General features: G+C 37.5%; 1 protein-coding gene and 2 pseudogenes across 1 annotated transcript; all 3 read left to right on the forward strand.

Moving 5' to 3' along the window:
• The first annotated feature begins 458 nt into the window (after positions 1-458).
• LOC103603596 lies at positions 459-1,352 on the forward strand (annotated as a pseudogene).
• An 8,581-nt stretch (positions 1,353-9,933) lies between these two features.
• Positions 9,934-10,887, forward strand: LOC103603603 (olfactory receptor 7A10-like). Its single transcript, XM_008588162.1, has one exon. The coding sequence runs from the start codon at positions 9,934-9,936 to the stop codon at positions 10,885-10,887; it is 954 nt and encodes a 317-aa protein (XP_008586384.1).
• A 1,257-nt stretch (positions 10,888-12,144) lies between these two features.
• LOC103603604 overlaps positions 12,145-13,665 on the forward strand; it is an 8,738-nt pseudogene continuing 7,217 nt past the window's right edge.

The raw sequence follows: 13,665 nt of genomic DNA on the forward strand, positions 1-13,665 counted from the left end.
AGTGAGGAGGGGTAATTTCAAGAGACCTATTGTGCAACATGGTGACTATAGTAAATTATGATAAATTTTATTACTGAAAAATGCAAAGAAAGTGGACATTACATGTTCTCAACCTTAAAATGATGACTGTGGACTAATGCATAGGTTAATAGATACATTTAGCCATTTAAAAATGTATATATATCTTCAAACATTCTTGTACACAAAAAGCATATAATTTTATATGTCAACATAGAAAGAAAAAAGAAAGAAGGAAAGGAGGAAAAAAGGAAAGAGACAGAGACAGGAAGGGATGGAGAAATGCAGGGAAGGTGGGAGGGAGGCAGAAAGGAATGAAGACAGAGAAAGAGAAGTTAACTTTCTGATGGTAAAAAAATAATGATAGCATTTCTGATCAGTGAGTACTACATGCTTGTGTCATGGTGTCTTTCTCTTTTCTATGTAGTCACATCAACCACATGGAACCAGGGAATGATACATGAATTTCAGAATTCCTTCTTCTGGGATTTTCAGAGGAACCAGCTTTGCAGACCTTCCTCTTTGGGCTGTTCCTGTCCATGTACCTGATCACGGTGCTCGGAAACCTGCTTATCATCTTAGCCACAATCTCAGACTCCGACCTCCACATGCCCATGTACTTCTTCCTCTCCAGCCTGTCTTTTTCTGACATCTGCTTCACCTCCACCACCATCCCAAAGATGTTGTTGAACATACAGACTCAGAGAAAATTCATTACCTACAAAGGCTTCATCGCCCAGATGCACTTTTTCATACTCTTTGTAGGGTTGGAAGACTTTCTCCTGACTGTGATGGCCTATGACCATTTTGTGGCCATCTGTCACCCCCTGCACTACACTGTCATCATGAACCACTGGCTCTGTGTGTTGCTAGTTATGGTGTCCTGGATGATAAGTGTCCTGCATTCCCTCTTACAAAGCTTCATGGTGTTGCTGCTGTCCTTCTGTGCAGACTTTGAAATCCCTCACTTCTTCTGTGAACTTAATCAGGTGGTCCATCTTGCCTGTCCTGACACCTTTCTTAATAACCTGGTGATATATTTTGCAGCAGGGCTGCTGGGCAGGGGAATCCTCTGTGGGATTATTTATTCTTATTCCAAGATAGTTTCCATCATTCATGAAACCTACTCAGCTGAAGGGAAGTATAAAGCATTTTCCACCTGTGCATCTCACCTCTCAGTTGTCTCCTTATTTTATGGTACAAGCCTAGGAGTTTGTTCTGCTGCTACACAGAATTCACACACAAGTGCAACAGCCTCAGTGATGTACACTTTGGTCACACACATGCTTAACCCCTGCATCTACAGTCTGAGGAATAAAGAGATAGTGTTCTGAGAAGATTCTTCAGAGGAAACAAATGAAAGACTATTTTTTTTCCTTTCTTTATCGTGGTAAAATGTATATAACAAGATTTGCCGTTTAAATCATATTAAAAAATAGAATTATATCTAATTAATTACATTCGTGATGCTGCAAAACCATCACCACTATTTTTAAAATTATTCAAAATCATCCTAAATATAAACTCGGTACCAATTAAGCATTATTTTCTCCTTATTTGTCTCCCAACCCCCTCAGTTTTTGGAATAAGCTAATCTATTTCTGCCTCTCAATTTTTTTTAATTTGTTTTTTCTTATATGACCCATGATAATAATTATATATTTACAGAGTACAGTGTGATGTCTGGGTGCATTTACACAGTTTGCAGTGATCCTTACAGGGTAATTAATATATACATGAACTCAATCATTTGTTATTTCTTTGTGTTGGGAACATCCAGAATCTTCCTTGCTGCCTATTTGAAATTATACAAATAAATTGTTGCCTGTATTCTTCCTACGTTGGTAGAGAACACTAGATCTCATTCATCCTATCTACAATTTTGTATCCATTGATCACCCTCTCTCTGTAATCCCTCCAACCTCCCCTTATATAACAACTGTTATATAACCACAACATAGTCTATGTAACCACTATTCTACTCTCTATTTCTGTAAGATCATCTTTTTTAGATCTCACATACGAGTGAGAACATGGGGTATTTCTCTTTCTGTGTCTGGCTTGTTTCATTTAAAATAATCATCTTCAAGCTCATCCTTGTTGCTGCAAATTACAGAATTTCATTCATTTTAATGTCTGAGAAGTATTTCGTTGAGTACAGACACCTCATTTTCTTTATCCTAACATCTAAGGATGGATATTTACATTGATTCCAATATTGGCAATTGTAAATACACCTGCAATAAACATGGGAGGGCAGGTGTCCATTCAGCACGTTGATTTCTGTTCCTTCAGATACATACAAACCAGTGGGGTTTATTGGATCGTATGTTAGTTCTGTCTGTAGTTATTTTGAGAAACCTCCCTTCAATTTTCCAAAATGGCTGTACTAATTTACATTCCCACCCATAGTGTATAACACTTCCACTTTCTCCACACCTTTACCACTATTCGTTATTTTCTGTCTTTTTGATAATAGTCACTCTTAATGGAGTGAGATGATATATCAGTGTGATTTTGATTTGCATTTCAGTGATGATTAGAATTTTTTCATACACCTGTAGGCCATTTGTTTTTCTTCTTTTGAGAAATGTCTCTTCAGCTCATTTGCTCATGTTTTTTAATTGTGGCAAAACATATATATATATATATATATATATATATATATATATATAAAGACCATCGTTTTAAGCGTGTTTATACATACAGTTGAGCCATCCACCTGACTGATAAGCACCAGTGCACCTGACAGCTCACTGGCAGCAGCACTCCCTATTGCTACCACAGACTCCAGTTCTGAGAGAGTGGCCCACGACACCCATCACCACAGCAACTGCAGCTTCAACTGTGGTTTGCTGCCACAACCACCTTATAGGCTGCCCACTGATCACTCATTGGCATAGACAGAAGGAAAGGCACCACTGGATCTCAGGTAAAGAGGTGAGTGACCACCAACCCAAGACCCACTGACCCAACCCACAGGGAGAATTATTCTCTCATATGTGGTGTCACACCATGGTTTGGGAGGTATGTGCACAGACCATGGGACTGTCTTCATCTGGAGAAAGACACACAGAGAACCCCCAAAAGTATGCAAACCCAGGGTAACCAAATAGAGTTAGGAAGAAAATACCCAATCACCACCAACCAACCCCCCAACCAGGAGAAGCAAGATCCCAGGAGGAGTCTCTGCCTATAAAAAAGATGAAAGAGAAAACCCACCCAGGGTCACTCATTAGAACTGACGAACACCAGTACACCCCACTGTGGTCATCAGAGACTGTCTTCCTCCAATGCGTGTTCTTGGCTCCTTTGTTGAAAATCAATTGGCCATAGGTATGTGGATTCATTTCTGTATTCTCCATTCTGTCCCATTGGTCTGTGTGTCTGTTATAGTGCCAATAGCACGTTGTTTTGATGACTATCACTTTGTAGTATATTTCAAAGTTAGGGCATGTGATACATCATTATTTCTGTGAAGTATGTCATTGGTACTTTGATTGGGAAATGATTGAATCTGTACATCCTTTTGGGTAGTATGCTCATTTAGATCATATGGATTCTTCCAATCTATGGGCATGGGATGTACTTCCTTTTTGTGTGTTTTCTTTGATTTCTTAAATCAGCATTTTAAAGTTTTCACTATACAGAACATTTACCTCTTTGGTTAATTTATTTCTATGTACTTTTTTTTTGGTTGTTATTGCAAATCAGATTGCTTTCTTATTTCTTTTTACACTAGTTTGTTGTTAGCATATAGCAACACAACCAATTTTGCTATGTTGATTTCATATCTTGCAAATTTACTGAACTTGTTTATCAGGTCGAGGAGGTTTTTGGCACAGTCTTTAGGTTTGTCTCCCTATAACAATATGTCATCTGCACCAACAGGGACAATTGGTCTTTCTTTTTCCACTTCAAACACTCTCTATTTCTTTCTCTTGCCTAATTGTTCTGACTGCAAAAGAGGGATTCTGGGGGAAAAAAAAAGAAATCTGCCTATAAGTTAACTGCACCCCCGTGTTTCTTCCAGTACTATTTACTACAGCAAAGATATAGACTGACCTATGTGTTTCCTTACAGAAAAAAGGCTAAAGAAGCTGTGGTATACATACACAAAGGGTTTACTTGTGGACTTTCAAGCACTTTGCCCTCTGTGAGGGGACTTAGGAGGAGGATCCACTTCATGACCACAGCACACTGTCTCACAGGAATAGGGCATACTAGACCCTCTTCCTGTCCCAAGAAATCTTTCTGGTGTCACAATGAGATTAGTAAATGTGGAAATGAGACTTAGTCAATGACAGCTGCTATCCATTGAACATCTGTGCCAGGTAATTTTCAATGAGCTTTAAAATATTATTTTCTTACATAAACTCCTTAAGACAGGTGGAATTTCTAAAAGTTTCATTTTCTGTCATGAAGGTACTTCTCAAGAGGCAAACGTCATTGTTTATGCAAAGGCTGTGCTACCAATTCAACATTTGATCACTTTAAGCCAGACCTGACGTGAGTGGTAGGATGCTTGCAGGGCAAGTCCTCAAAATACTTGGAGCTGACTTTAACACTGCACCACAGCCTTGCTCCTCAAACAGTGGTCCATAAACAGGTCTGGAAGCACCAACATCAAGAGGGAAATAGTTACAAATGCAGAACACTGGGGTTCCTCCTAGATCTCCCAAATCAGAATTGGCACTTGAAAAAGAACCCCAGGGGATTCATATACACAATGAAGGTGGAGATACTCTGGTCTAGAACAGTCTTTCAAACTCTTTGGTGTTGATGTTTGTGCTGAATAATTGTTTGTGGTTGGCAATTGTATCATGAGTAGCACCCTAGGCTTCAATCCATTAGATGCCAGTAGCACCTCCTCAGTTGTGATAACAAATAATCTTACCAGAAATTTCCAAGTGTATTATGGAGGCATAATCACCTCTCATTGAGAACCACTGACGTAAGGCAAAAGAATTGGATACACCATCATAAAGTTCAAACTAAAGTCCATCAATTACCTGGTTCATAACTTTGGCCAGATTACTTAATCCTTCTAAGCCACATTTCTGAAAATGTAGAATGAACTTTATCATAGTGTTGACTACATAGGAGGGAGTTTTATAAAAATTAAATAGAAGACTACTTAGAAGGTGTCATTCTCAGTGCAGTGTGCACAAAAATGTCTGAATGTACCTGATATAATTATCAAGCCTTTCATAAATAAAGGACTAAATGACAATTCTGAACTTATAAGTGCGAAGTTTCTAATTCTTTCTCCAAAATTGTCGTGAATCAAAGAAATGTATTACCCATGTTTAAAATCAGAGGATCACAGTTGTTGAAAGGGCAATAATTTTCTGGAGATTTCTGGGGCTGTGTCTCACTACAAGTCAAGGCTATGGGGAACCAAAGGATATAGTCAAGACAGATTGGTTAGTCTTAGACTGTAGCAAAAACATTAAGTCAGGGATGGTATCAGGTTGTGGGAGGTGAGACCTCTAGAACACAGGAGAGTTCAAGGTAAAGGAATAATAAAGACTGGATGCACCTGATTTTTAACCTGTTCTCTTGGGGACAAAAAAATCTGCAGGGAAAAAAGCCCCTTCTGTTCAAAGCAATATCCCACAGAGAAATGATATGCTCAGGGTTTAAAGTAGCAGTTGAGAGATGTGCCTAAAGAGCAGATGTATGCAGCTGTAAATATCTCCCCTACTGTTGTTCCTCAGAGTGTACCACCGTAGGCTGGAAGGGACATAGTGGTTTCTTCTGGAGTCCTAACTCTGACAAAGGGACCGATGCTTGACGCCTTCCTGCTGTCCTGTCTGGTGACACAGTTTCAGTCTCCATCATCAACCATCTAGGGAGGAACTTGGATTTTCACACAAAGACCTTCCTCTCAGACATCCCATCTAGGTGAGTCCAAGAGACCAGTGGGCACTGCAGGAAAGCTTCAGAGCGAATTGAAACCAAAAATGTTTACTCGAGGTCACTTGAAAGCCAATTCAGCAAAGCCCAGGGACCAGAGATTTCAATGGTTGTCTACTTGTTTGATTAAATAATGAATTAATGTTTTTCTTTATGATGCTAAGAAAAAAGAAGTGTGCATCGAACTCATCAATGCACTAGTCATGATTGAAATTTAAGAGTAGGTAATGAAAGCTCAATTAAGAGGGGATTGTAGGCATGACATTGTTCCAGTAGAAGTGCAATATGTGTCCAGGGTCCTTTCCAATTCCACGGAGTAGAGAAATAGGGTATTAGATGGGGAGAGATATACTGTGATGTGAGGGCATTTCTTTTTTATGTTTAGGATGGGATATATTAGCGTACACTTGCAAAGTGATAAGAAAGAGGCCGAACAATGGATTCCTCCCAAATAATACTTTATAAGAGCTGTTCATGAGGCACATATTTTTCAGTACCTACCCTCATGCTAGATATGGCGATTTTTAAAAATCACTTAATATGTTTTTTGAAAAAAGAAGTACACTAATGAGCTTTGCTTTCAATTATTTCCTTACTTCTAAGTCTGAATATATTTGTGGACTTGTTAGATATTTACTTTGTCTATTCCAAATTGTCTCTGTGAGTTCTATGCTTTTGTTTAGTGATGTCATTTCTGTTTTTGATTGTATTTTTCAAATATAAGAATTGGATTGCTCAATGTGTACTAAATGGTGACCCATGATTTACAGTTAGATAGAAGAAGTAAGTTCTGATGTTCTTTTGCATAGTAGGATGGCTGTAGTTAGCAATAAGGTAATACATATTTCAAAATAACTAAAAGAGAGGTTTTTGAATGTTCTCATAACAAAGAAAGAATAAATGTTCAAACTGAGGGAAATGCTAATCACCCTGATTTGATCATCACAGGATATACACGTATATGGAAAAATCACCTTGTACCGCATAAATATGTATAATTATCACGTAAAAACATACATTATTTAAAAAAGAAAGAACTAACGTGAGATTCCAAAAAAAAAAAAAGAATAGAATTTCAGTTTTCACCACCTTTGCTGTGTACTAACTACTTCTTTTGTGGGTTACTGGGGAATGTATAAAAATTTGTAATTTTGTGTGGTAAAATTTATCCTTCAGTCACATTTTATTTTCCTCATTGCTTTTAAATGTACAAAGTACATCAGCAGTATTTGAGTAAATAAATCACCTTCTTTATGTATTTCCAATGTGTTTTTACATCTCTGTTACTCGTTAATCTGCCTTTCTTCCTTTTGTGATTAAATCTTTCTACTATTTACATTTCCTTCATCCCTCAATTGAAAGGCATTCTTCTTCATCCTTAATACTAAAGATCATCTTTATATTTCATAAACATATTTGATCCATATATCTTTGTATAAGATAAATTGTAAGATTAGATGATTCTAAATCGATTGTAGGATATATTCTCTTATGCATACGTTTTTGCAAATTGAATTATTAATCCATGTTGAAATCAATGATTCTAAATCGATTGTAGGATATATTCTCTTATGCATACGTTTTTGCAAATTGAATTATTAATCCATGTTGAAATCAATGATTCTAAATCGATTGTAGGATATATTCTCTTATGCATACGTTTTTGCAAATTGAATTATTAATCCATGTTGAAATCATTAAGATGTTGCTTTTTTATTTCTTTGCTTTAGTTATTGGTAAACCTTTCATTTTTGTTAATGCCATTAATTTGAAACGACCCAGTGTTAGTCTCCTGCCATTTTTTTTTTTATCTCACAACTTCTCTTTTTCTTAACATTTGCTTCTATATGATGCACATGTATTCAGGTGCCTTTGTGAAAACACAAAGGTGGGCAGAGCTGGTGAAATCCTGGTCAGTTAGATCTTGCATTATAATGATGAATACAAAGCACAATGAAATAAATGTGGGCATAGTGCAATGCCACGAGGGATGAATTATACGAAAAAAATGTTTCTTCAGTGTAAAAGGATAAAATTGTCATGGTCTGTGCAGGATTTTACAGAGTAACATCAGGCAAGCTTTGCATGTTGGATGAAGACCAGAACCAGGAATAGAATGTGCCATGGGATGTGTTAGAAAATATGTACCAAATATCAAAACCTAAGAATACCGAAGAATAGATTTCCCCAAAAGAAAAGGAGGAATGGGCAGCCTCAGATACAATCAGACCATACAAAAACCAATTGTCAGGCAGAATAATAAATGGTCTTCTACAATTTTATATACTAAATGGGCAGATTTGGTTCTGTTTTTATATTTACACTCATGATATATAACTTTATTTCCTTTGTTTATTCTTTTTGTATGATTGTTTTATCTGCAAAGTGTGTGACACCAAAAAGATAGCATTACTTTAATTTTTTAGACAAACATGTTTTTCTGTTTTATTATTTTTTTCTGGGTATGAAAGGGATATAAGATTATTTGGATGTGGACATAACCAAGGAAGCTTTGCCTTTTTCACAGTCTCTCAGGAACTACCTGAGGCTATTAGATATTTTTTTCCCATCAGGTCTATTTAATTCCCCTCCCTGTGTTGATGAAACAGATTTTTTATATATATTTCTTAAAACAGAGGGCAGAATGGAAAGATAATTTGAAAATGAACACATGCCTGGTATCAACTCCTCTGTAAAAGGTTACTGGGGGTCAGAAGAATATGGTGTTAATATGTCCCTAGAAGTCAAAGTTTATTTTATGTGTATTCATGCTCTGTGTATGTGTATGCTGAGTGTGTGTGTGTGCGTGTGTCATAATACAGAGGCCAGAACTCAAGGCAACTTATGGAAATAAAGAGCAAATGCATTTAAATTCAAGAGCACATTCTAAGCCAATTTATTACTTTGTAAATACAACAACACTTGGAGAGGACTTTCTGAGTCTTTCAATTTCAGCAGCAATGAGGCAACCTCGTTCTTCAACATTCTCTGACCCCATCTCCCATCACTCAGCTCTTCCTCTTTCCCCAGCCACACAGGCTTCCTTGTGGGCCTCAGACATCTGAAAAAAGCATCTTCCTACAGATGTTTCCACTGGACATTCCTCCTGCTGGGTACACTCATTCCCAAATATCCTTTTGGCTCCTGTCTAGTCTTCACTGTGGTATTTTTTCAGATGTCACCTTGTCTGCTCATCTTCCCTGAATGCACAGTCAAAAGTCACCCTTCCACCCACTCTCTCTTTTTACCTTCTTTCTTTTTCTTCGTAGCACTTATGACCATCTGAATAATATACAATATTTCTTATTTGCTTGCATTCTTTCTACATATTTTACTGTTGAAATTGTTATTGTTCTATACTGTCCAGTCATAGTTTACACAGTGCCTGGAACATGGAAAATATCCAATGAGCATTTCTAAATGATTGAAAGAATTAGTTACTAAAATTTTTAAATACATGGCCTCTTGGGAAAAAGGTAAACATGAGACTGGAATTCCTAATCAGACATGGGATGAGGAATCATTTACAGGGGACTTTCTTTTTCTCGATAGCACTTATGACCATCTGAATAATATACAATATTTCTTATTTGCTTGCATTCTTTCTACATATTTTACTGTTGAAATTTTTATTGTTCTATACTGTCCAGTCATAGTTTACACAGTGCCTGGAACATGGAAAATATCCAATGAGTATTTCTCAAATGATTGAAAGAAATAGTTACTAAAAGTTTTAAATACATGACCTCTTGGGAAAAGGTAAACATGTGACTGGAATTCCTAATCAGACATGGGATGAGGAATCATTTACACGGGACCAGGCTAATAAGAAAAAATACAGGAATTAGTGTCCTATATGTAGAATATAAATGATAGCATTTCTGATAGGGTCATAATGCATGTTTGTTTCAAGTTCTTTTTCTCTCACTCCTTCTTCTTCTTTTTTTTTCTTTCAATTCTTTTTTTCTTTTTTCTTTTGGCAGTCACATCCACCACATGAAACCAGAGAATTATACACAAACTTCAGTATTTCTTCTTCTGGGATTTTTTGAGGAACCAGAATTGCAACCCATCTTCTTCGGGCTGTTCCTGTCCATGTACCTGGTCACCTTGTTTGGAAACCTGCTCATCATCCTGACCATCATCTCAGACTCCCACCTCCACACACCCATGTACTTCTTCCTCTCCATCCTGTCCTTTGTAGACATCTGTTTCACCTCCACGACCATCCCAAATATGCTGGTAAATATGCAGAAACAGAGCAAAGTAATAACCTACACAATCTGCATCACTCAGATGTTCTTTATCATGCACTTTGTAGTGTTGGATGGCTTGCTCCTGACTGCGATGGCCTATGACAGGTTTGTGGCCATCTGTCACCCCCTGCACTACAAAGTCATCATGAGCCCCTGGCTCTGTGTGTTGCTGGTTCTGGTGTCCTGGATGACGAGTGTCCTGCAATCCCTGTTACATACTTTAATGGTGCTGAGGCTGTCCTTCTGTACACACTTGGAAATCTCCCACTTTTTCTGTGAACTCAATGAGGTGGTCCATCTTGCCTGTTCTGATACCTTTCTTAATGACCTGGTGAAGTATTTTACAGCAGCACTGCTGGGTGGGGGATCCCTTGCGGGTATCCTTTACTCCTACTACAAGATAATTTCCTCCATATGTGGAATTTCAACAGCTCAGGGGAAGTATAAAGCATTTTCCACCTGTGCATCTCACCTCTCAGTTGTCTCCTTATTTTATGGTACAGGCCTAGGAGTGTACCTTAGTTCTGCTACTGCACACAATTCACACTCAAGTGCAACAGCCTCAGTGATGTACACTGTGGTCACACCCATGCTGAACCCCTTCATCTACAGTCTGAGGAATAAAGACATAAAAAGGACACTGAAGGATTCTTTGGGAAAGAAACTAAGAAAGAGCCAATTGTCCTGTTGCTAAAAATGTGCACCTGGTTGTAGAAATTAAAGCCTCAAAGCCCAAAATTACTCTTATTTAATTAGATCATGGATATATGACTTGCTCCTTTTCTTATATCCAGGAATTTCAATTTCTCTGATTTTGATTGCTTTGTAAAATGTACACAATTTTCCTTTATTAAGCTTTCTGCTCTGTCAAATACACAACATACTTTCTCATCATCATTTTTCTGCTCTCACAACTTAATTCCCAACATTGGATCAGAAACAATTTGGAAATTCTTTTGTGCCTATACGGTAATGAATTATACTAGTTTTACGGAATAAACTATACTTATCAACTAAGGCCATTTAGAAAGTTCTATTGTAGAAGAATTTCTGACACCACATCTTCTCACCTTTGTGTCTATCATTCATTTCAATATCACTCCCTTGAATTCTCTTTCTGAAAATGAAGACATTCATTTCAATATCACTAATATCACTCCCTTGAATTCTCTTTCTGAAAATGAAGACTTTAACATACTAGTGTGTTGAATAGATGGTCATGGGATTTTATGGTCCCATTTCAATCCTGTTCCCTTATTGCTCAGTGTCCACTGTACTTATTCTATTTTCTGGCAAATAGTATTTCAGGCACACTGTCACTTCCATGACATCCTATGGGTCAAGGTACCTAAAATTTCTAAGTTCAGCCCAGATTGAAAGGTGGAAAAACAGACTCTACTTTTCATCATGAGGAGCTTCACAGTCATATTTCGAAAGACATGATGCTGTACCTTCAATAGTAAGAATAGAAGTTGTGGCAATGTTATTGAAATAGTTTTGTTTGGAATTATGTGCAGTCCCTGTCCACAACTGCAAGTTAATGTGCTTGGGACTCAAATGGTCTTTAAACATGTACCAGCTCATGCCTTTGATAGACCAAACAAACAAACAAAAGCCCACCTCAAACTTTTAGAAAATGCTGACAGAATAGGACCAGGCACAATGTAGGTCAGACCTATGAAGAAAACAGCAAAAAGCCCCAGGGAGATGGATACATGCTTTGGTTTCCAAGGATACAATACTAGCAGAAGATAAGTTTCCTTTGAATTTGGCTGCCTCACTCATGGAAACCAAACTGCTAAGAGAACAATTGATTTAATGGGCATTCATGAGAATTCAACCTCTGAGGCCCCAGAAACAGTAAATAACTCCTCTTACCCCACTTCCCTGCATCTCAACTGTCACTGGAAGGAGGGAGATCAACTGATACCTTGCAGAAGATTTATGCCTGATGTTGTCTCCATCACCTAGAGAAGAAAGGACCCAGGGAGCTCGAGGTTCAGCAACACCATTGGAGCACCTGGTGTGAGAAACAGGTGTTGAGGCAGGCAGAGCTCAAACAGAATGAACTTTGGTGCTAAAGTGATGATAATGTGTTGATGAAAGTCCATTCACTCGAAGTACTCTGTGCAATCGATTCCTGTGTCCCTCTCAACTTCTCTTCTCTTCAGCTTCCTCTCACCTTGCTTTTTCTCTCTTCTGGGACCCAATTCTAAGGATCTCTTACCTTCCTAATAGAAACACACATTCTCTTAGCCTGCAGCATCACTCAAAAGTTTATACCCAATCACCTTAGTCTTTTTCTGTAGTCATTACAACTGATTCTGTTCTTCTCTATCAAAGATGCTCCTGTAGTCTTTTTTCTAAAATATCTTACTCATGCATTCATTCATTCACTCAAAAAACATTTCTGGAGGTCCATGTAGCAAAAAACGTGCAATCCCATTTCATATATCTTCTGACATTAGCTTACTTCACATTTTTTTGGCTTCATTTTCACACTTGTAAAATAAGGATAATAATTTTATCCACCCCACAGAACTAATGTTAGGATTTCATTAAAGGAGATCATGTGTTAACCATGCTAATGGTTTATCAATTTTATTTATCTTTTCAAAAAACCAACTTTTTGATTCGTTGATCTTTTGTACTGTTTTTTGGGTTTCAACTTCGTTAAGTTCTGCTCTGATCTTGATGATTTCTTTCCGTGTGCTACCCTTAGGTTTAGATTGTTCTTGTCTTTCTAGTTCTTTAAGGTGCAGAGTTAGGTTGTTCACTTGCCATCTTTGCATTCTTCTGAGGTAAGCATTTAATGCAATAAATTTCCCCTTAATACAGCTTTTGCAGTGTCCCACAAGTTTTGGTATGATGCAAGTTTGAAAATCTGGAGGAAATGGATAAATATCTGGACACACACAAGCTACCAAAACTAAGCCATGAAGATGTAGAAAATGTGAACAGACCAATAACAATTAAGGAGATTGAAGCTGTTATCAGAAAGCACCCAACAAAGAAAAGCCCAGGACGAGACGGATTCACAGCAGAATTTTACCAAACATTCAAAGAGGAATTGACATCGATTCCTTACAAACTATTCCAAAAGATGGAAAGAGATGCAAATCTCCCAAACTCATTCTATGAAGGAAACATCTTCTTGATACCAAAACCAGGTAAAGATATAACCAAGAAAGAAAACTACAGGCCAATATCCTTCATGAATATAGATGCAAAAATCCTCAATAAAATATTAGCTAACAGAATACAACAACACATATGTAAAACTATTCACCACGATCAAGTGGTATTCCTCCCTGGGATGCAAGGTTGGTTCAACATACGCAAATCAATAAATGTGACACACCATATTAATAAAATCAAAGACAAGGACCATATGATCATCTCTATTGATGCTGAAAAAGCATTTGATAAAATTCAACACTCATAGCAATACTCTCAGCCTCTATAAGTTAGG

Source organism: Galeopterus variegatus, unplaced genomic scaffold (assembly GCF_000696425.1).
Source record: "Galeopterus variegatus unplaced genomic scaffold, G_variegatus-3.0.2 Scaffold4695, whole genome shotgun sequence".
Lineage (NCBI taxonomy): Eukaryota > Metazoa > Chordata > Mammalia > Dermoptera > Cynocephalidae > Galeopterus > Galeopterus variegatus.